General features: G+C 38.2%; 1 protein-coding gene across 4 annotated transcripts; it reads left to right on the top strand.

The window, feature by feature from the left end:
* The first annotated feature begins 1,165 nt into the window (after positions 1 to 1,165).
* Positions 1,166 to 18,732, top strand: LOC122159822 (pulmonary surfactant-associated protein A-like). Of its 4 annotated transcripts, none has more exons than XM_042817693.1 (8): positions 1,166 to 1,424; positions 2,985 to 3,068; positions 8,249 to 8,370; positions 12,126 to 12,217; positions 14,786 to 14,930; positions 15,673 to 15,756; positions 16,912 to 16,989; positions 17,833 to 18,732. In XM_042817693.1, the coding sequence occupies exons 5-8, from the start codon at positions 14,801 to 14,803 to the stop codon at positions 18,207 to 18,209; spliced, it is 669 nt and encodes a 222-aa protein (XP_042673627.1). In that variant the 5' UTR covers positions 1,166 to 1,424; positions 2,985 to 3,068; positions 8,249 to 8,370; positions 12,126 to 12,217; positions 14,786 to 14,800; the 3' UTR covers positions 18,210 to 18,732. The 4 variants fall into 4 exon arrangements, with proteins under 4 accessions (XP_042673627.1, XP_042673628.1, XP_042673629.1 ...); XM_042817694.1 differs by having other exon boundaries at positions 2,913 to 3,068; XM_042817695.1 differs by lacking the exon at positions 2,985 to 3,068.
* The last annotated feature ends 2,313 nt before the right edge of the window (positions 18,733 to 21,045 follow it).

The following is a 21,045-nucleotide window of genomic DNA, read 5'->3' as shown; positions in this document are numbered from 1 at the left end:
GCTCAGTACAGAGGCTTGAGATGGAGCATGAAGAAACCGTGGCTCTAATATATTCTCCAGAAGTTGTCAAGTGTAAAATAGTCTTAACTGACCTTAGTTTACAACAGCTCTGAAGTTAAAATAATATCATATTTTGTCACAAGAGACATTTTAGATGGCAGAAAAGAAAAATAATTACAGGTTGTTGAAGGATGTGAGTTTTCTAGAGCATGAAATAGATGCTAATCTGCATCACATTTTCCTTGTTAGTAACAATGTCAACTGCATTCCTTTCCTACACTAATTGGTGTCCTGCAGCTATGGAAACAAGAACTTTTAACATTCTGCCTGGGAGTTTGTAATCAATATTTATTATATGAAAATGCAGGATAAGGCTCAATATTTAAAAGACTGATTTGGGTTAATTTAGGGCAAAAAAAAAGATATATTCTGGAGAGTTGAGTACAATCTTGTCATGCTTCTGTGTTTAGAGATCTGTGGTAAATCAGTCTCCAGTGTATTTACTTGGAAAGAGTAAGTCTGTCTGCTTTGAGATCATCTTCAAAACCACTTTGGTATGCTTTGTGACCATTTCGTTTGACGCTGGGTTAAGAGCAATGCCTCCAGTAGGTCAGCTGGTAAGTCACTGTGTTAGCTGCTGATTTGAAAAGAATTTGGAGTAATATTTTGCAGATGTAAATGGCTCTGCTTTCCTGCTGTCATTTTGAAAAATTAATTTCACCTCATAATGCTAAAAATGAGCTGTCAAAATCTTACAGCTATGTGAGAATTTCTCTTTTAACCTGCATCTACAGCTTCAATCGTGCTGAGAGAAACAATTATAAAATGATAATATAAGCTTTTGGGATCTGTAGTAGTTTGGAGACAGTGATGAGAAGAATAAATATAATAGTACTTGTATATACATGTTTGGTATATCTTTACACACCATGATTTTAAAATAAAAATATTCAAAGTAAATGATAGCTGGGGATGTTTAGGTTAGGTATTAGGAGGAAGTTTTTCGCACAGAGGGTGGTGACGCACTGGCAGAGGTTGCCCAAGGAGGTTGTGGATGCCATCCCTGGAGGCATTTAAGGCCAGGCTGGATGTGACTCTGGGCAGCATGGTCTGATGGTTGGCCCTGCACGTAGCAGGGGGTTGGAACCAGATGGTCATTGTGGTCCTTTTCAACTCAGGTCATTCTGGGATTCTATGTCTTTATCAGAAAATATTTAATAAATACTATTCCTAATTGCCATGTCAGTGTTTCAAGAGTCCAGCTCTGAATTGTAGGTTAGACTAATTTTTACATGATTTTCCCCATGGAATACACCTTTTTGAACTTTGTGATCCTTCTTGCAACCTTACGGAGACTGTTTGCATTTAGAGAACACTGTGCATCATTCGGATGGAATCTACACAGACTGAAAAACCCTTTGCAGGTGAGTGCAAATATTTTCTTATGCTAAAAATACTGGAAGTGAAGCATGTGAACATTTATGTTGTAAGCTTAGTTTCATACAGTCCAAATTTTCTAGATAGCTATGTTTTTGTGCCTGATTTTGCACAGGAAAGCAAGAACAACATATAGAGGAAGTTTGAGCTATTTTTTCAAGTCTTTTTCTTGAAGTAGACACCTTGTCTTTTGAGTCCTTCAGATCTCTGACTTAAGTCATATTTTTTAACCTGGTAAGGTATTCTTGGTGCCCAAAGTTATGACCTTTCTCACCACCCATGTTGGGGACAACATTCACTCTTTAGTGACTCTGTTTTTTAATAGATGAACAACAGAAAGTGAGAGATTGAAATTGTTTTTCAAGAGGCTTAAATCAGCATCCCTGATGACCACTTAATTTTACATTAATTAGAAACTAATCTCTATTTGCTGTTATACCCCTGATTAGAACCTCTCATGTGGTGTTAATATGACCTTCACAGAGCTTCTGAGCAATTCAGGATGAGAGCAGCGTCTGTTAATCAGCTGCTGGATTTATCTTTCTAAACCACAGCGCAATTTCAGGCTGAGTACAGGCTTAGGAAGAGCTGTTCTGTCACCTGTGAACAAGCTATTATTTCTGAGAAGCTCTTTTCCTTCTTTTCATTTTTGAAGTGTCATTTTTCAGTGGGAACTACAAGACGGAAACGGGAAACTATTTCAATCAGTAGCACCTTGTACTTACTGTTTTATTTATTAATCATAGAATCTAAATATGGGGGAGAGGTTGATAATTTATGCTCAGACTAGAGGAGAAACATGCCCTTTACTCTGGCTTATTTTCTACTCTCAAAGAAGGCATTGTTTTCATAAGTGAAATGAGCAGAGTAGTGTTACGCAGGGGAGATTGTAGCTTTAGTACTACCAAGGTGGCTCTACCTTATGGCCTGGGAAAGAAAAATAATTCTTAGATTGTAATTTGGCCAATAATGTCCAGGAAAAAAAAGTAAGGCAGGAGGATCTGGAAACAGAAGTGCAGTCTTAAATCTCTTTTAAGCTTTGCCAAATTTCTCTGTACTTGCAGCAGGATTGGATCCTCTGTCTTCTCTCTAGGGAATGACTTTATCCTGAGACACCTGCAGTTAACATCCCTTTTTATGTATGGTCTGTGACCCTACTGATGTTTTGGGCACTGTAGCTTGAGCTGTTTAGATCAGTGCTTCAGGGCAAACTGTTGCAAGACCTATTTCTTGGCTCTGTTTTATTCTAGTTTGTTTATGTCTAAAGCTGGCAGCACAATCTGTCCCACAGAGCCGAGCTTGTACTTTAATCCTGCATGAGGCATCTTTGCAGTGGAAGGAAGGCTGGCATCCTCCTCCAGCCCTGGAGAGTCTCTGTACAGATAAAACTTCAGGCAGTGGAGGAATTTACACTGGGCAAAGTAAATTAAATGTGAGAGAAATGGTCACCCCCCTTTTTTGATGTGTGGTTTCAGAGAGACTGTGCTTGAAGGTGTTTCAGAGATGTCCCTAAAGAAATGAGTAAGGAGCTTTCTGTGCTCTCTTAGGGACAGAGCTCTACATCTCTCCCATCAGATGAGAGCATCTGCACTGTGTGACTGCAGCTCTTGGCCACTTCACCTTGTGCAAAGGTATGCCCAAGAAAAGGCTCTGTGCAACTCCACCCATTCCAAAGACAACTCCAAAGCGTGCTTTTTGTTCAAAAAAGAGATACTGAACTGCCACAAACTATTTTAGCTGAGTTGGACACAGCACTTCACCAAATTTACTTGGAAGTCTTGAAATCACTGAAGCAACCTAATCAGGAATACTTTGGTTTTGGTTATCTCCTACATTACCCTTTGCAGATCCAGTAGTATCTGTGCAAGGGTGTCCCACTCAGAAGTTGTTCAATCAATGCTGTTTTGCTTACAGACCACAAAATTTTAACTCCTCTACTTCCCCTTTATGCACTCTCTACCCTACATATACAGCTATATGTATATACAAAAGCAAAGTGAAGGTGGGAAAAGAGAAATGTGGAAGGAAATGTGATATGTTTTCACCACCGTACTTTTTATTAAAGAGACACACAGCAACTAAAATGAAAACAAAGGTCCCTTTCAGCCTAAATCATTCTGTGATTATATTCTGTGATTCTATTATATGATCTTAGTATTACTTCCTAACCCTGCTAAGAAAATCATATATTTTTGCATCAAAAATTAGCAAAATAAACATTAACTTGAAGAGTCAAATTGCCCTCTGTGTGCTGCTGTTTTCTAGTACCTGTTATTTAGGTTTTCTTTGGGGTAAATAGCTTAAAATTGAAAAGGCTTTCAATTGAAAAGTTTTACAAGCAAGCTGAAAATGTTTTCTTCTTTTTAATCTCATGTTTTAAAGTGTAGATTAAGACATAACCTGTATTTTTTGCGACACAGTATATTGATCATACAGCTGTAGAGTGAGCAAAGCTGCCACTCATCAAATAATAGCAGTTGTAAAAGCTATTAAATATGTTTCTAATGTCTCTAAGTGCTCAAGTGCATTATGTGTCTGTTCACTGAAAATTGTACACTGTTCTCCATCTCACGTTACTAGGAGCTCTCTTGTGGTTTAGAACGCTGCAACCCTGAAGATTATCTTTATCTCATGCTCTCAGAATAGCTCTGAATTTGGTCTTTACTTTAGCAAATTGTGTGAATTGTTGAAAATTTAATAGTTTACATCACGTGTCTCTGTTACAGTGGTTCAGTATGTTATTTTGGAAAGGTAGAAGGACATAAAAGGTGGAAGTTACTGAACAAACGAGCCCCTGGTTAACTGGAAACAATTGGGAAAAATAGATGCTAGAGAAAAGCAGTGTACCACTTTGGTTGGGATCCCAGTTCTCTGCGGATTTGAAAAAGTGATATTTAGAAGCAAATAGTGAAAAATCCACTTCAGGTTGAGATGATTGCCCAAGATAACAGCAGAAAGGGACTGACCTTGTGAAAGGGGCACTCTGTGTGCACAGCTGGCTGGCCCTCTCACCAGGCTGTGTCACAGGGAGGAGGCTAACCCCATGTAAAGTGCCATTAAGACTTCATGCTCAGGGGCTGCACCCTCTCTTCAGTCCGGAGATATTTCTTTCTTTGTGCAATACACACACAGCTGCAATTGCACAGCCCAACCTTTAGAGCATGTGAACAAACCTCTGAAAAGGCACAGTTAAGAAAAGACTTGTGCTGAGCTCATTTTCTAGCTGGATACCCTAAGACAGTCTGGTAAGATGGACAAGCAATGAGACTACCAGTAAGTAAGCATATTTGAAGCTCTTTCATGTAGGTTCCCATTCCTAACAAATGATCATGTTCCTGCCTGACAACTGCTGATGTTGTCTCTGTCACAGCGCATTCTCTCACAAACTTGAGGTTATCAGATATCATAGAACCACAGAATTACCAAGTTTGAAGACCTCTAAGTTTGTCCTATCCAGCCATCCACCTATCACCAATATTTCCCACTAAACCATGTCCCTCAGTACAACACCTAAATGTTTCTTTAACTCTTCCAGAGTTGGTGTCTCCACCACCTCCCTGGGCAGCCCATTCCTCTACCTGACCACTCTCTTGGAGAGCGATTATTTCCTAACGTCCAACCTGAATCTCCCTTGGTGCAACTTGAGGCCATTCCCTGTAGTTCTATTGCTAGTTACATGGGAGAAGAGGCCAGCTTTTACATCACCATAGCCTTCCATCAAGTAGTTGCAGAAAGCAATAAAGTCACCCCTGAGCCTCCTCTTCTGCACGCTGAACAATCCCAGCTCCTTCAGCTGCTCACAAGGCTTGTACTCCAGACCCACACATCTCCTTTACAGGGCGAATACTACAACCTACTTCCCCCTCATAATTGTGCAGAAGAATGTTTAAAGAACAAGCAAGGAAATGATTGGCAATAGCTGTGTGAAACCACGGAAAATAGAAAATTGGAAATATTCTTAGCGAGACAGTAGCTGCTTTCAGAGACTTTTGTATATGTATCTGACAATATCTACCCACTCCCTGGAAGCATTCAAGGCCAGGCTGGATGAGGCTGTGAGCAACCTGGTCTAGAGGGAGGTGTTCCTACCTATAGCAGAGGGTTGGAACTACATGATCTTAAAGGTCTCTTCCAACCCAAAACATTGTATGATTTTATATTGGTCTAGACTCCAGGTAGACTTCACTGTACTCATGGCGTATGTGCTTTGATTAGTGTGAAAAGGGTTGATTTCATCCAGCATATGTTTGACAGCTCCAATCTCTGCTTATATTTCCTGAACAGTACAGGTAGATCAGCAATCTGTAGCATCTTGTATAGTCACTTCTGCAGAGATAATATTTGAACAAGATAATGATTATGCAGCTGCATGGCATGTGCGTACTTTGGGATCTGAGGCAACAAGAACAGAAGTTGCTGGTTGTGCTTTGCATTTCAAATGGAAAAGGTATTGAGATATACACAGTCTATTGCGAAGGTGTGCATATATTTGTCATGCTTAGCAGAATGGAGCTGTACAAACCACCTAGTGATGCGTTTATGCTTTGTACCACCTCTGGAGACTTTCAGGGCAAGGCTGCATAAGGCCCTGGGCAACTTGATCTAGCTATGGTGTCCCTGTTCATTGCAGGAGAGATGGACTGGATGACCTTCAAAGGTCCCTTCCAATTCTAAGGGATATGATTCTAAGAAATCTGCAGGGCAGGCTGTAGGTCAGATTGCTCCACTAAGAACACAGCAGATAACTGAGATGGCTGTTAATAATTTCATTGGGATTCTGTTGTCTTACTAGGAAAAACAATATTTAATATTCAAGATCTCGTATAAGGCTGCGATACGGGCTGTAAGGAGTGAGCCTCTTGGAATAAAAAAATTATATTAGTTAAGTAGTTGACATTCATGGTTATTATATTTCTCAGGGTTATTAAACATTCTATCTGATTTGTCATGCAAGCTAAGTCTGCTGTGTTTTAAGAACATACTGAGCAGTTTAGTTTGTACTGGCCTCAGGCAATATTCAACATTCCCCACTTCTCTAGAAAGAATGTGAAGTTATGGGACTGTTTGTTCTCTTTTGTTTTCTTTCTGTGTCTCTGGGTCTTCATCTGTTCCTTCTTTCTATTGCTTACATAGATGAACTCCAGGAGACTTTAATTAGCTTGCTGAAAAAGACAGAATTGAAAGAAAACAGATGGGAATGTGTTTTCTAATGCAGCTTGCACTACAGGTTGCAACGGTTTGTGTCTCGGTACCAGGGAAACACTATCAGTGTCTGTTACCCTGTTCAGTGATTGAATGCCCACCTTTTCCTCTCTCAGTGTCTGACTGGAGAAAATAATTTCTCTAATTTCTCAAAGCTTTGTCCTCTGAATTTTCTCTTTCCTTATATATATTGTCTTTCCCCACAGCTTGTTACATACCTAAGGAAGTTTCTAAAGGACAGAAAAGTATCCAATTCCCAGTGAAGGTCCCTGGAACTTCAGTTAATGTGCAGGTGTTACATTTAGACTAAAAGTAATTCGCCTATTCCTACATCATTATATGGGAGGTGTGCCCTAAATCATTCTGTCCAGTACAAAAATACCTTTCTGTGTTTGAAAACTAAAAATTCAAGACATTGGCACTGTTTTGTTCTGTTCCCAGTGGCTGCTTTACTGAAATACAGGAGTAAACAAGAAAAAAAAAAAAATACTACTGGGCGTTGTGTTGTTTAAAGTGTCATATTTTCAGCAGCTTCAATTTCAGTTGCATTGTCTTCTATTTGTCTTCAGTTGCAGTCTTCTAATCCTCACAAATGAATATATTGTGGTTCGTTGTGTTAATCTTTCTGATTCTGGGGTCAGTGTCAACATTTTATAATCCGAACGAAATATTTTGGTATAGCACAGACTATACTAGTAGCTGAATAACAATCAAAATTATATAACAGGAGTTTGACTTCAGCATTGATGATCTAAGGGTGTAATCATGACACGTGTTCAGGAGGAGGTCATGCTTTTTGTTTGGGCACCAGGCAGAGGTTTCAAGTTTCTGTTTGCAGCATGCAAAATTCTGTGCTTTAATTTAAATAAGTCATCCTGTTCTTGAGAGAATCAGCTCAGTTTAAAGCTATTTACTTAGCCAACTGCATCTTTATTATCTGTCAGTAGATGAGTAGTCTTGTCATGCCAAGTCTTGGTGAACTCTCTGTCATAATTCTTCCTTCCGTAGTTTCAAGTCAGTTCAGCTGTCCTCAAACACAAGGAAATCAATGTGTTTCCTCGGGCACTGACTTTTATGGTCTTTGGCATGGAGCTCTGGCTGTCCTGACAGCAGTGCCTTCTGCCAGGGATTCATTAGTGGAAGATACAGTCGCTAGGAGCAGGCCGTGTGCCTGCACTGTGTTAGAGTTCTGCACTAAGGCAGGGAGTAATGGAGCCCTGAGGCATCACTTGCTGCCTCTGTTACACCCCTGCTGGCCCTCGGAAGAGAGATCTGGGCTTCCTGAGGGGAAGCACAAAGTCACCACGCAGGATCTGGCTGGGCTCGCAGCCATGTGTCACTAGCCTGGCCAGGTGCTCTGCAGCTCTGCACATCAGGGAAGCTGAAATAATTAAGTGCCTTAATATCTACCTCTAATTTAAAAAAAAAGGAAATTCAGTGTTCCTCTGTACTTCTGCACTAATCACAATCTAAAACATACAGTTACATATATTAACTGTTCTATGCTTCAAACCACACAATTAGCTAAAACAAAGCTTTGTGTTCAATCTCTTCAAAAGTTCTGTGCAAAAATGAAGACCTGTGATGTCTACTTTGTCTTCATTTTCAGCTCATAATGGAGTATCAACCATGAAAAATGGGATTTCCTGGGAATTCATTAGCAGTTGGGATCCCCTCAGTAAAATGCAAAGCTTCATTTTACTGTCACCATCAGGCCTGAGGAGCAGCTCGGTGAGTTTATTTTCTTTCATAACTCTTTATTTTCTGCCATGTGCATTCAATAACGTGTTTCTCTGAGGGACTTGGACTTTCAATTGCAATGTTCGCAATGCTTTTGGATATATGTGTTGTAACATTTAGCAGTGAGGCATTAGATGGCCCATTTCCCAGCAATAATAAATGTAATAACAGCTTTAAAAGGTTTTTGGTTTTTTGTTGTTTGGTTGTTTTGGTTTTGTTTTTGTTTTTTTTTTTTGCTATCTGCAGACTAGATTATCATCTTATTTTAAATTGACAACAAGGGCCGGGTGGCTGCTATAAGAGAAAGATATGAATTATGAAGTTATGCTTCCAAGACAGTCTTGGCCAGGGGCTGTTCTGGCATAAATTGGTTCCTATTACTTATTTGCAAAGGAGGGAAAAGGTATAGTTCATTTCCATGGGAACACCATGTAGCAGAAAAACCCCCATGATTACTCTGTATTATTTCCAGTAAAAAGCTGATATTTACTCCGTCATAACAGCTAACAACTGACACTGCCATGGGTATTTCTATTGTGTTGTTGAACAAGGACTAGGAATTATCTTCCACGCTGTTTTGCAGCATTCCCAAAGTTAGGGCCATATACCTAGCAAAGAAAATAAAGGGAGGAATTATGAGGGAGCTTAAAAAGTAATGCCTCCTGTTTCATTATGTTGGTCCGTGGCATCACAGATGGATGTTGGTGGTATGGCAGTAGAGGCTGAACCTTCCCACCAATATTCCATTGCATTTTGTGCCTATGTGAAAGATGGCAGCAGAGGGGCAGTCTGACAGAATGGCATTTGAAGTGGAAGTGCAGATGAAGCAAAGATGTGTCACTGAATGCCTCCATGAGGAAAAAATGGCACTAATTGCTATTCATTGGTGCTTGCTGAATGTCTGTGGTGGCCAAACAGTGGATGTGAGCACAGTGAGGGTGTGGGTGATGCGTTTTAGCAGCAACAACTGTGGGTAACCTTCACTGGTGTGGGTATTCACAAATGTGGCATGCAGTCTCTTGTTCATCCCTCGTGAAAATGCATAGCTGATGGCAGAGAATATATTGAAAAACGTTTTGTAGCTGAGAATTTGCTCTCTCAAACAGTGTTATTGTGCTCTTTGTGTACCTATGATAGTTTTCGTGGCCAGTAATGGGGCCTACAGGATAGAAAATCGATGTTTAGAGGGGAAAAAAAAAAAAAGAAACACACCAACAAGCTCCTTCAGTGACCTTGGAGATTGCATCTCTCTAAACTACCTTTTTGCACAGCTAGGGGAAAAAAAAAAAGACTTCATGGAAATCATTCTTAGATTGTGAAGTTTAAGTGAGATGCCAATTATGAATCTGTAGTTTAAATCTATGTCTTCAGTTGAATGAGAAGGAAGGAACCAGATGTAATCTCTAAAAAAAAAGGTCAAGTGTTTCTTCCTACCATACTTTTAAGCTTTTAATTGGAAAGAAGCATGCCTGCTTTTTTTTTTTTTTCTTCACAAAATCTGTGGAAAAACTAGTCATTCCTTTCCTTGATAATACAGTTTGAATTTGCTTTTCCTAGAATAGAAAGTAGATTGAAAGGAATTATCAAATTACTTGAAGTCTTTCTTATCTTTTTTTGTCTAAAGTTTTCTGTCCTTTGCAAGCACACTTTTAGGCAAGATTTGTCAGTAACTTCTGATGGAGTTGGTTACTCCCCACAATTTCCCTTGGCTGCTGTCTTGTCTTTGTGAGCCTTTCCATCTGTCTTCAGCAGTTCTTTCTCCTCCTTCATCCACCCATGTCACACTTTGATGTAAACATCTCTGCCCCAGATGACACTGTATTGCTAAGCTGACAGCATGTGACTAATATTATATTTGTTCATAAATATGCCTCATCAGCAATTACATTCTTCTGTGAGATACTTATCTGTGAGTTGGAGTGGCATAAATCTAGAGTACACAGCAGTAACATGAGTTTTAAGGCCTATCAACTGTAGAACTTGTATTCTTTCCTTATAAAAGATGTAGTAAGGTATCCTCATCTTTACTTTTTCATCCTGTTCCTATAACCAATAAACTAGCATAAAAATTATTTTATCAATGTTTCTTATTTTGCAAAGGCGGGAGAACTCTTGACCTTCCCCTGTTTATTGTATGGCCTCATCTTAAAATTAAGGTGCAGATGGAGAGAAGGGAGTGCTTGCTTATTGGATTGATTTCATACTTACTGTGTGACATAGCTTTAGACCCCAGTATTTCTGACAAGGACCTATGCTGATGTTAACCACGCTCCTTAAAAACTGAACGGGCACTTAAGTCTGAACTATTTTAACATCAGTAGAGCACATAGATAGCAATTCTAGCCAAACATTGAGCATGGATGTTTCTTTGATGAAGGCAAAGATGGAGAGCTGACCACAACTACTTGCCATGCAGACACTGTGCCAAGGACAAGGTAAGGCAGATGATTTCAGGAACTTGCAGCACAGTGACATATTTAAGATAAATGTTCCACAAGTTACTAAAATAAACTACTGTGTCTATACAGCACTGCATTTTATGTGACAGTGTGCTGTATAGCTTAATGTAGATTGGACTATGATAAGGCTGTTAGTAACCAGTTCACTTCCAAGCAGCGAGTCGAGCAAAATGGAAAGTTCACCTAATTTTCTGATTAAGTGTTTGAAGATTATATAAAAGAAATTTGTTCCAGCTTTGAAATGACCTTGGCAGTTATTAGTTGTCAGACTGCTTTTTTGAGGGTTACAAGCCCAGCTGCTTCATAAAGAAGCAGTCCTTCTGGATATGTGACGTGTTTGAAAACCAGATTTCATCTTTTTCCAAAATTCTCCATTGCTAACAGTTAAATAGACTGTTGTGGGGCTTGGGTTCAATTTCTCCTGGCATTACCCACATAACGCTATACCAGCATAATTCATGTGTCAGAGGACCTTAGAAGGAATCTTACTGTTCTACTTATTGACACAAAGAATATCAGGGTACTGCTGAAATCAGTGGAGTAACCAAGCTGGGTTTTGAGAATGTTAATCTTTTTAACAACTTTGGCCATTGCCACATAGGCTCACCAGTGGATTTTGGAATTGTAAACCTTTTAGCTATTCCATGAGGATGCCAGGCTGTAGAAAAATAAAACATTTACTTTCTTTATTCCTTACTCTTCAGTATATTTGTTTTTCCCTAATTCCTTGCTACTTCACAAAGGAAATTAAATCTAATGGTGGGTGATGATTTAGCGTCTTACCAGCTTCTATTGTGCAAGTATAATCTGGCTCATGGTAGAAGAGTTTTTCTGAAGAGTATATTTATTTTAAGCTGTGGGTACAAGATAATAACTTGGCTGATAATGGCTTATGATGTGTAAAAACTTGCCACATTTTACTCTTGCCACACTTTCCTGAAGAGAGGCAGTATGTGGCTGTTGAGGTTTTACTGAATTCCCGGTTCGGCGTTTCCAGTTCTGTATTTAATCTTTTGAGCTGCAAACTGTGTTCAGAGGAAGAAGCAATAGTAATTTGCCAAGGTTTATAAAGTTGCTCATTGATTAAAGTTGCATCCATATACATAGGGATTTATGTGGGCAGTAGTACCCCACAGCAGTATTAACCATTGCAACTGCTGTAGAATTGCATAGAAATTGGACCTATAAGATCATGTTCTGATAAGTTAGACTCCTAAGAATGTGGACACTTAATCATTTAGAATATTCCTTGCCAAAATCTAGATTGAGTTTATTCTTATCTTGCAGCTGCAGAAGTTTTTCAGAGCTGTAAGTACTTCGGAAGTCTGCAGCCACTTGGAAACAGAACAATTAATGTCTTCATTGCATTCATGAGCAAGGTATTTTACCTACTAATACCTAACCTGCATTTTATACGCTTAATGCAAATTCTTTTCATCTACTGTAGTTTCAGCTCATGAGGCTAGACGTTTTTAAAAATGATTAACCTGCATTCAAACATTTGCTGCATATCAGGCAGAGGGAAGAATTTTGAATAGAGATCTTTTATAACAGTTTTTGAGATCTAATCACTGGGGGGGAGGAGGGGGGGATTAAAAAAGGAGACTGGTATCTCCTCAATCTGTTAAAAACACTGGTGGCCACATCTCATTTTTGGTTTTCATAAAAACCAGAACAAAATTGTTACATTCATTGGAATTCTATTGAAATTTTGTGCCTTTGTATGAAACTACAATTCTGGAGTTACCTGTTGAATTGTTTTTCCTTGTTAAAAAATGAAACTTGAACTTTTTCTTTTATAATACAAATTCATATTTATCAGCATAAAAAATTTCTCTCAGCATTTGCATAACAAGTGTGTAAGCAAAACTAAGAAGGCTTAATTGTGCCCTGCTTATCTAATCTCTGCTTCAGCACAGTGTCATTGAACAAGAATGACACTATATAAAGGGGCCTTGTGAGAAGTGCTCATTTTCACTTTGAAGCAGAAAGGTAAGTTTCACTTCTCGTAAATCGCAAGGAACTTCAGCTAGTAGGGAAACCTGTTCCATTCCATTTCTTTGGTCACATTTATATTTAAAAGTTAATGTTTTTGCTTTAATAGTGATGGGGGGGAGGGGAGGCTGGTTTTTTTTTTCACTTCTATTGGTAATTTTACTGAATGCGGAGATGCCTGAAGGATACCAGACTCTGGTGACTGATGAAGGTCATTAAAAGTAGATTAAAACTGAAGAGCTGTCTTTCCATTTTGTTATATAACTGATCCGAACTCTGGCTGTGCATCATGATCCAATTATGAGCTGGGTCCAATAGTTCATTTAAAAGCAGTTCCCTGAATGATCAGCACCAGAGGAAAAGTACCTGTTGTAATTGCATTCTCTTATCTTGGTGACATAAGTATGGCCAGCTAAAGTAATTTCTATTACAGCCTTTTATAGTCTGTTCTCCACAGTCATTGACCAGCATTGTCAGAAGGATCTATTAGCCTTCAACACAGGAAATGGTAAACAATTTGAAACAATTCAGATTCAGTGCTTGAAATGTGACAGTGCTTTAATACGGCATGCAGGTTCTCAGGTTGATTAGAAATGTACTTGTTAAAGAAGATAATCCTGGCCATGAGGAACTGGCACTATGAGCTAAGCTATGCATCTGTGCTAAAACTTAAGACATAAATGAATGTTCTTATATTCAAAGGAATGCTTCACCAAACTGAGTTTGATGAGACATTTCTCTAGACCAAACAAGTTTCACTCTTAAAAATATTCAGTATTGATGTATACGTACAATAACATAAAAAGCTTTTTACAATAAAGTCAGCCTATCAGATGAAACTGTATTTCATATTTTTAAAACTCAATCCAGTTGTGCATACCCATTCAATAAATGGCACTAATAATAAACTGAGATTCTAATTCTGCTCTCCATATATGCTTTGAAACAAATTCCGTGTACTAACTGAAGAACACCCATTTGTTAGCTAAAAGAATAGTACATAGTCATCTCATTGTAAAGTGTGAAGTCAAGGTTTATATGAGAGTCAGCCCAGCCGGGTCATGTCTTTAAAACTGGATACTCGTTCTGGCATCTTGAACCTGTCTTTCTCTCTCATTTTTAGCTGAGTAATGTCAATAACCGAATATCTCCATGACATAACATCTTATTTTTCATCAGTTCAAGTTTTATAACCACACAGCATTGGCCAATGCTACAATGATCCGTGGTTTGACAGCACTTTCTACTCATGATATCTCAAAAATTACAAAAATTATGACCTTCCTTAATGTTATGCCAGAAAGGATAAAATAAGATGAGTGGGCCTATTGGCAACCAGAAAACATGCTTTTTTTGGAACACTAACTCAGACATCTTCAAGCTAGTAGAATTTTGTTCAAAAACAGAATTGTAATATCAATTGAGCTATAAAATGTTGGCCATGTGTAAAATGCTCTTCCACTCAACCTATTTCACGTAAGTGTGCCTCAGTCATATCGTGCTTAAAGAGATTGCCAAGTAGCTCCAAACCTTTGCCATGACTGCTGTAACAGATTGTGCCTTTCAGGTTGGTGTCATATATGTCTATGTTTTGTTGAGTGATTACAGGTCTTATAAACAAGTAATGGGTTAAACTCGGTCAGTTCTACACAAGCTCATTTCTCAAGGATTAATACAACAAATAATCAGTAATAGCAAAAATGATACATATATATCCCTATACTCCCTGATGTCTAACAATCTTTCTGTAGTACGTATGTCAGTTCCTATCAGTCTAGAAACATTTATATGGATAGGCTACGGTAGCAAAAAAAATCATATACCTTAAACTTTACTTTATTTGAAGTATAGAATATATTTCAAGAAGGGAACAAAAAAAAAGCTATTCTATCAGCCCCTGCCTGCGTGTTGTACAGAATCACTGCTTAACAGATACGTGCATTTTCTTACAGCTTCCCTGAGCAACCATGTTGTCTTACTCATTCTGCATGATTGCAGCAGCAGTTGCTTTACTAATGCCTTGCCAGGCACAAAACTGTGCAGGAGCTCCTGAGCTACCCAGCATCCCTGGAGTTAGTGGACTGCCTGGTCTGGGAGGTAACAATAGTAATGCTCTTCATGTATATGTATTAATCATTACTCTTCAGTAAGAAAATAATTATTAGTTTTCTTTTCATTCAGACAAAATAAGACAATAGAAGATGAATTTCAGTGTTTAGTGATTTCAAATGCTAGTAAATCCTGAATGTGATTTTCTGCTCTGATCTTTTGTCCATAGTTCCAGCACACAGCAAACTTTCCATTTTTGGAAAAATTCCTTGTTTTGAAGGCTAAATGACTGGCATGGAAGGGCATATGTTCTCATGCAAGTGGTGCTGTTAGGTGGAGGGAAAAACTGAACGGAGGAAATACTGGCTTGATATTTTTCCTAAAAGATAGACCTCCTCTCTTTTCTGTGAAAAGCATAGTTTAATCATAGAAAAATAATACATATATACATATAGTGCTTTTCTGTTGTCTTTCCAAAAGGAATTGCTTCTTCTACAGCAAAAGATTTTTTGTTTGAATAAAATACTATTCTAGTAGGTATTTACAAATGTAACAAAAATGTGCCTAGTATTCTTCTGCAGCATTCAAAAATGATACACAGAAAAGTATCTTTCTGAGGAATATAATTTCCATTGTGTAATTGTATTTCAGGTCCATTACTAGGCTGAAAGCAATAAAAAAAAGTTATTCATAATCTCAAACTGCAATTTGTTAGATACAAGTCCTGTTGTTTGCTGAACATCACCAGACGTTTACCTCTTAGAAATAAAATTATGCTCCTCTTATCCAGGTCTCAGTAGATATTTAGGAGGTCTACTGCAGCCTTACAGAAAAGAGAAACTTACTGAACGTCAGTGGTTACAAAGACAGCAAGGTAAGAATGGAGTGAAAGGAGTCAACAGCAGGTTTGCAGCACTAGGTGAAAGAGGCTGATCTCTATATAACATTTTGTCAGGAAAGTGACTGCTTTTTCGAGTCAAATGTGTTATTTTTCACAAATGGTAACACGATCACAAAAGCACCCCAGTAATTTCTTAGTATGTTTAGGATCATTGTTACTGGTGGAAATATGCATGAAATAAATAAACATCTACCTTTACAGTCAGTCCCCATCTTAAGCATCCAGTGCATTTTGAACCATCTACCTGGAAACTCTCCTGTATCAGTGTTTAGTTTCCCTTAAAATAAGGAATAAAGACATAAAGCATCCGTTCAGCAACATAAAAATAAAATTATAATCTAAATTTTGCTTGACGCCAGAGGAAATAGAACCTCTCAAAAATAGCCATTGTGCCAGTTCAGTAAAAATTATGAGAATGAAACAAGTCTTCTTTGCAAAGCTATGGTAAAATATTTTATCTTAGGACCTTTACACTCTTATAGACATGACATAAACTCCAAGCTATAAAAAATTTTTTTTCTTTTATAGTTTTTAATAGGCTTTTTCTGTGTATAAGTAAATTTCTGAGCTTTTCCGAGGGCTGTGGGGTTTTCTTTGTTCATTTTGGTACAGATTAGTCAGAAAGTGACAAAATATTTTAAAAATATTTGTTTTACCCTGGGTTGTAGTTAAAATACATTATACACTGGTTAGTTTTGAAAAAAAAGTTAGTTTTATCCAGTGAGATACATTGATACATGAGATTTCGGCTGTGGGATGACCTCACTGCAGCCTTTCAGGACCTAAAAGGAGCCTACAAACAGGAGGGGAGTCAACTCTATGAAAGGGTAGATAACAGCAGGACAAGGGGAAATGGTTTGAAGTTGAGGGAGGGAAGATTTAGGTTGGTTGTCAGGGGGTATTTCTTTACTATGAGAGTGGTGAGGTGCTGGAACAGCTGCCCAGAGAAGCTGTGGATGCCCCGTCCATCCCTGGAGGTGTTCAAAGCCAAGTTGGATGGGGCCCGGGGCAGCCTGGTCTGATATTAAATGGGGAGGTTGGTGGCCCTGCATGTGGCAGGGGGTTGTGATTTTTATAACCAGAACCTACCTTTTCCTGATTGTGTAACTTCTATTTTCACCTGTTTAGATCTATCTACTTCTTTTGATGATGAACTCCGCAATGTTTTACTGAATCTAAGACAACGACTTTTCCAGCTTGAAGGAGGTAGCTTTTTCATTTTTAATTTTTTAGCTCTCAATCATTTCCAGTGCAATGGGCAAAATCAATTACAGAATCAAGACTTGTAGAAAAGAAATCACGCTTGAAAAAACAGAACTACATTCCAAAAGTAGAACTTCTTGTGAAACATCACTGAGGTGTCCTAGGAATGTTGTAGAGCTTGTACTCATTTCCTGTAGTGCTACTAAGTTTTGGCCTTAGGTCAAGTAGACCCAAACCTTTAAAGGTAAATTAGGTTTCTTATTCCTATTACTGACAGTGTAGAATAAGATGTAGTCTGTCTACACCATCTTAAAAAAAAGAAATTGTGCAATTGGTTACCTATTAGGACTATTAAGAATAAATTGGATTTTCTTAGATGCTCTAGTAATGCCCAGTACAATTACATGTCCAGTAAGCAGCACAAAGCTTGTCTGTAAGACAGCCTGAAGTGTTGCTTTGCACTTGACAATGTTCTGCATTTTTGAATTGTGAGGCAAGATGTACTTAGGCATATGAGAAAAGGAATATTAAAGAAAGGTATTTGCTTAGTGGGAGAGAAAAATGCAGACTTCTCACAGGAGCATTGAATACATTTATTCAAATTTTATTCCTATTTCCTAAAAATCTGCATGGCATTGCAATTTCCACACAGATCACGGAAACTCTTCACCCTTGTCATCCACTGCTTTTGTTTCTATCTACCAGCAATGAAATCATTGTAGGTCATGGAAAAGTTTTGTGTACTGAGTACACAAAATTTTCTCTACGCCTCTTTATTTCTCTGCTTTCTCATCAATATGCTGCAAGAAATAAGAAAGTGAGCAAACTTTTTTTTTCATGTTTCAGTGCTTGCTCTGAATGGGAAAATAACAAAAGTAGGAGAGAAAATATTTGCCAGCAATGGAAAGGAAGTCAATTTTTCATCTGCCCTAGAATCCTGTGAAGAGACTGGAGGAACTCTTGCAACTCCCATGAATGAGGAGGAGAATAAAGCTATTATGGGCATTGTGAAACAGTATAACCGATACGCTTACTTGGGTATTAAAGAGAGTGACACTGCAGGTCAATTTAAGTACATGAATGGCCAACCTCTGAATTATACCAACTGGCAACAATATGAGCCTAATGGCAAAGGGACAGAAAAATGTGTAGAGATGTACACTGACGGAAAGTGGAAAGACAGAAAATGCAACCTGTACCGCCTCACAATCTGTGAATATTAGAGAATGACCTTTCAAGCACCTGAGAACGAACATGGAGACCATGAAATACCCTGTTTCATTCAGACTGATGCAATTTCTGCAATTATTCAATGTCACAAAATCTAAAATGAATCATATTACTATATATTTTTATGCTTAAGAAAATGCCAAATGTAGAAGGTGATTAACTTACTTAATTAAAATGTGCGTAATCTGATGTACTTGTCTCTCTTTTTGGAGAGCTGAAAGCTCAGAATTCATCGGTCACAACAGACTGTCCCTCTCCAGTAGGTCTACATGAAAATTAGAGGAAAATTCCAAGGATAGGATTTGGATATTGGAAAAAACCTGAAGATAAAATTACCTTTGATTGAAAACACTGTGAAAACATACTGAAAACATTTTCACGTATTTCATAAATAGTCTTACAGGTCATGAATAGATTTCACTGGACCAAGGATGGTCTTTGGACTTGAGTATCTCCTATAACAATAAGGCTCTCCTAGAAAGCCTTAGGTGACGTGTGTCACAGTGAAGCGTGCATTAAGCATCCATATTTACCCATCTTTATAAAAATACTAACAGTACTGGTTCAATTAATTTTCTTAATTAAATCAGAAGCCATTCTCTGTAAAACACTGATAAACATTGCCTTTGATTTATAAACATATAAAAAGGTATGTAAGAGACTAAAATTGCATTTTTTTCCTAAAACATCACATTCTCTCATAAAATTATGACCATTGTTGTGTTAAAAGGCCAGTTGTCATCTCCCACATAACTGACTAAGCATATACTATTTGAGGGGAGCAGGTAGAAGTTCAATCAGTTCAAACACAAACTATATCTCTACTGATGTCATGCCAATAAACCACAAAGACCACGATTCAAATCTCCTAGTATCAAGAAGGATTTTTTCAGAAAGTGCTTTTCCTGCCTCTCAGTTTCAGTAGCAGGCTGGGACGGTAAGAACTCAAAAAAGGATAGAAGTAGCAAATCCTCATATGCTTACCCTACAGTAGGGAAGTCGTGGGTTCATCCTGGGCTCACTGTAAAACAACCTGGGGGAGAAAAGATAGTACTGGAATTAAATCACATGCATAATACCTTTTACTTTATCTTTTCTTCTTTCCCCACAACTAACTCTGTGAAGGGAGCCTATATGAACCTGGACTTGACTTGGGGCGGCAGCGTTTCCCCTGCCCTATCCTTGCTGTGAAAGGGATGGGGTCTGTCCAATGTGGACATTTGATGCTCTGTTGAATAGGAAAGCTTTAGGATGTTCAGACATCAGCACAAGCTTAATCTGGTGGGAAGGATATTGTGGCTGGTGTGCTGTGATGGACAGTTAAAGGCTCTTCAAAAAAGATAGGCAGGACACTAAGAGGTGGTGGGCATGGGACAGGCTCCCCAGGGCAGTAGGCATGGCTGCGGAAGCTGCTGTTCAAGAAATGCCCAGGTAACTCTCTCAGACATAATCTGACTTTTGGGTGGTCCTGTGTGGAACTAGAGTTGGACTCCATGACCGTCTTTATGGGTCACTTCCAACTTGGGACATTCTATGGTTCTATGATGTGGAAAAGGGGGGATAATTTTCATCAGGACCACACACAGAACTCCAGTGATCTGAGAATGGATGTGAAAATGGGAAAAATACACTCAGCAACATGCTGGATAGATTTTAAAATGTGAACACGCTTTACAAAATAGCATTCTTGGAGACCTGTAATGACAATAAAAATTTTGGCAAAAATTTCAAATGGGAAGGGAACAGATCATACCATGAAAAAGATTCTGTCAGGTTACCTTGAGAAAATGTGGAGCGGAAGTAATAGTTTTTATTTTTTCTATGTCTTACAAAAAATTTGAAGGTTTACTTAAATCTACCTCTACCTTTAAAATTTTAATTATCGATATTTTAGTTAGTGATATTTTACTAAGTAAACCTTGTTTGGAATTTTTGTCTTTCAAGCATACAGCTTCTTTGTTATGGGGAGATGATCAAACATCATAAAACACCACCATGTTGGAGAAGGCTAAAAAAAAAAAATCACTCTACTGACCTGCTGATTTATTATTTGAAACAAATTAGCATGTTTGTTGCATAGATGTCTCGCTAACTTCAGAGTGTTCTATTTGTTAGACCATTATTTATTCCCATCATACCAATGTATATGTGATGACTATATAAGGTCCTTATTAAAATCCTTAACATGTAAAATCTTATACTATCTACCTCTGAGGTAATTTCCAGCCTAGAGCAATATCTTCTTTTATAACTGCGTGATTTAATTGGATGCTTTATCTTAGAAATACTGTTACCAATTTTGAGCACTCAAAAATCACTCCTCCCTCCCCGTGCACCAATCCCTCTCACATATAAAGAAACTGACTTCAGTTTACATCAAATAGGTATCTTTCAGTGTATTCCTGATTTTTGTGGGAAAAAAAAAAAGGTGGTTGGGGCGGGAGGATGAAAACAAGACCCATGGTTCATCAGAAAACTGAGGTTCAGTTCAAACTTGTGTGAACATACTAAGTGACTGGATGTGACCTAGGGTGTCAGGGCTACTTTATAATGTAAAAACTGTGACCAATGCCTCCTTTTAGTTTTTATTTTCAATACTGAAGCCAGACTTCAGGAAGATTAATTACAATATTGCTCTGTTCTTTTCCAGGAGGTGAAAAAACACCGTTGCCCTGATGCCAAGAAGTCCTACCAATACTGCAAGTGCAAGGTAAGCTTAAGGTTAATCATACACTTCACGTTTATTTGCAGTTTTTATTTAACAGAACAGTAAGTGAAAGAGGGAGAAGAAATATTTGCCACCAGGGATATTTGTTTGCTGGTTTTGAA

This window comes from Centrocercus urophasianus, unplaced genomic scaffold (assembly GCF_019232065.1).
Source record: "Centrocercus urophasianus isolate 14NV4802_14NV808 unplaced genomic scaffold, USGS_Curo_1.0 seq_17, whole genome shotgun sequence".
NCBI lineage: Eukaryota > Metazoa > Chordata > Aves > Galliformes > Phasianidae > Centrocercus > Centrocercus urophasianus.
The sequence above is the reverse complement of the archived record's forward strand: the minus strand, read 5'-3'. Positions and strand labels throughout refer to the sequence as shown.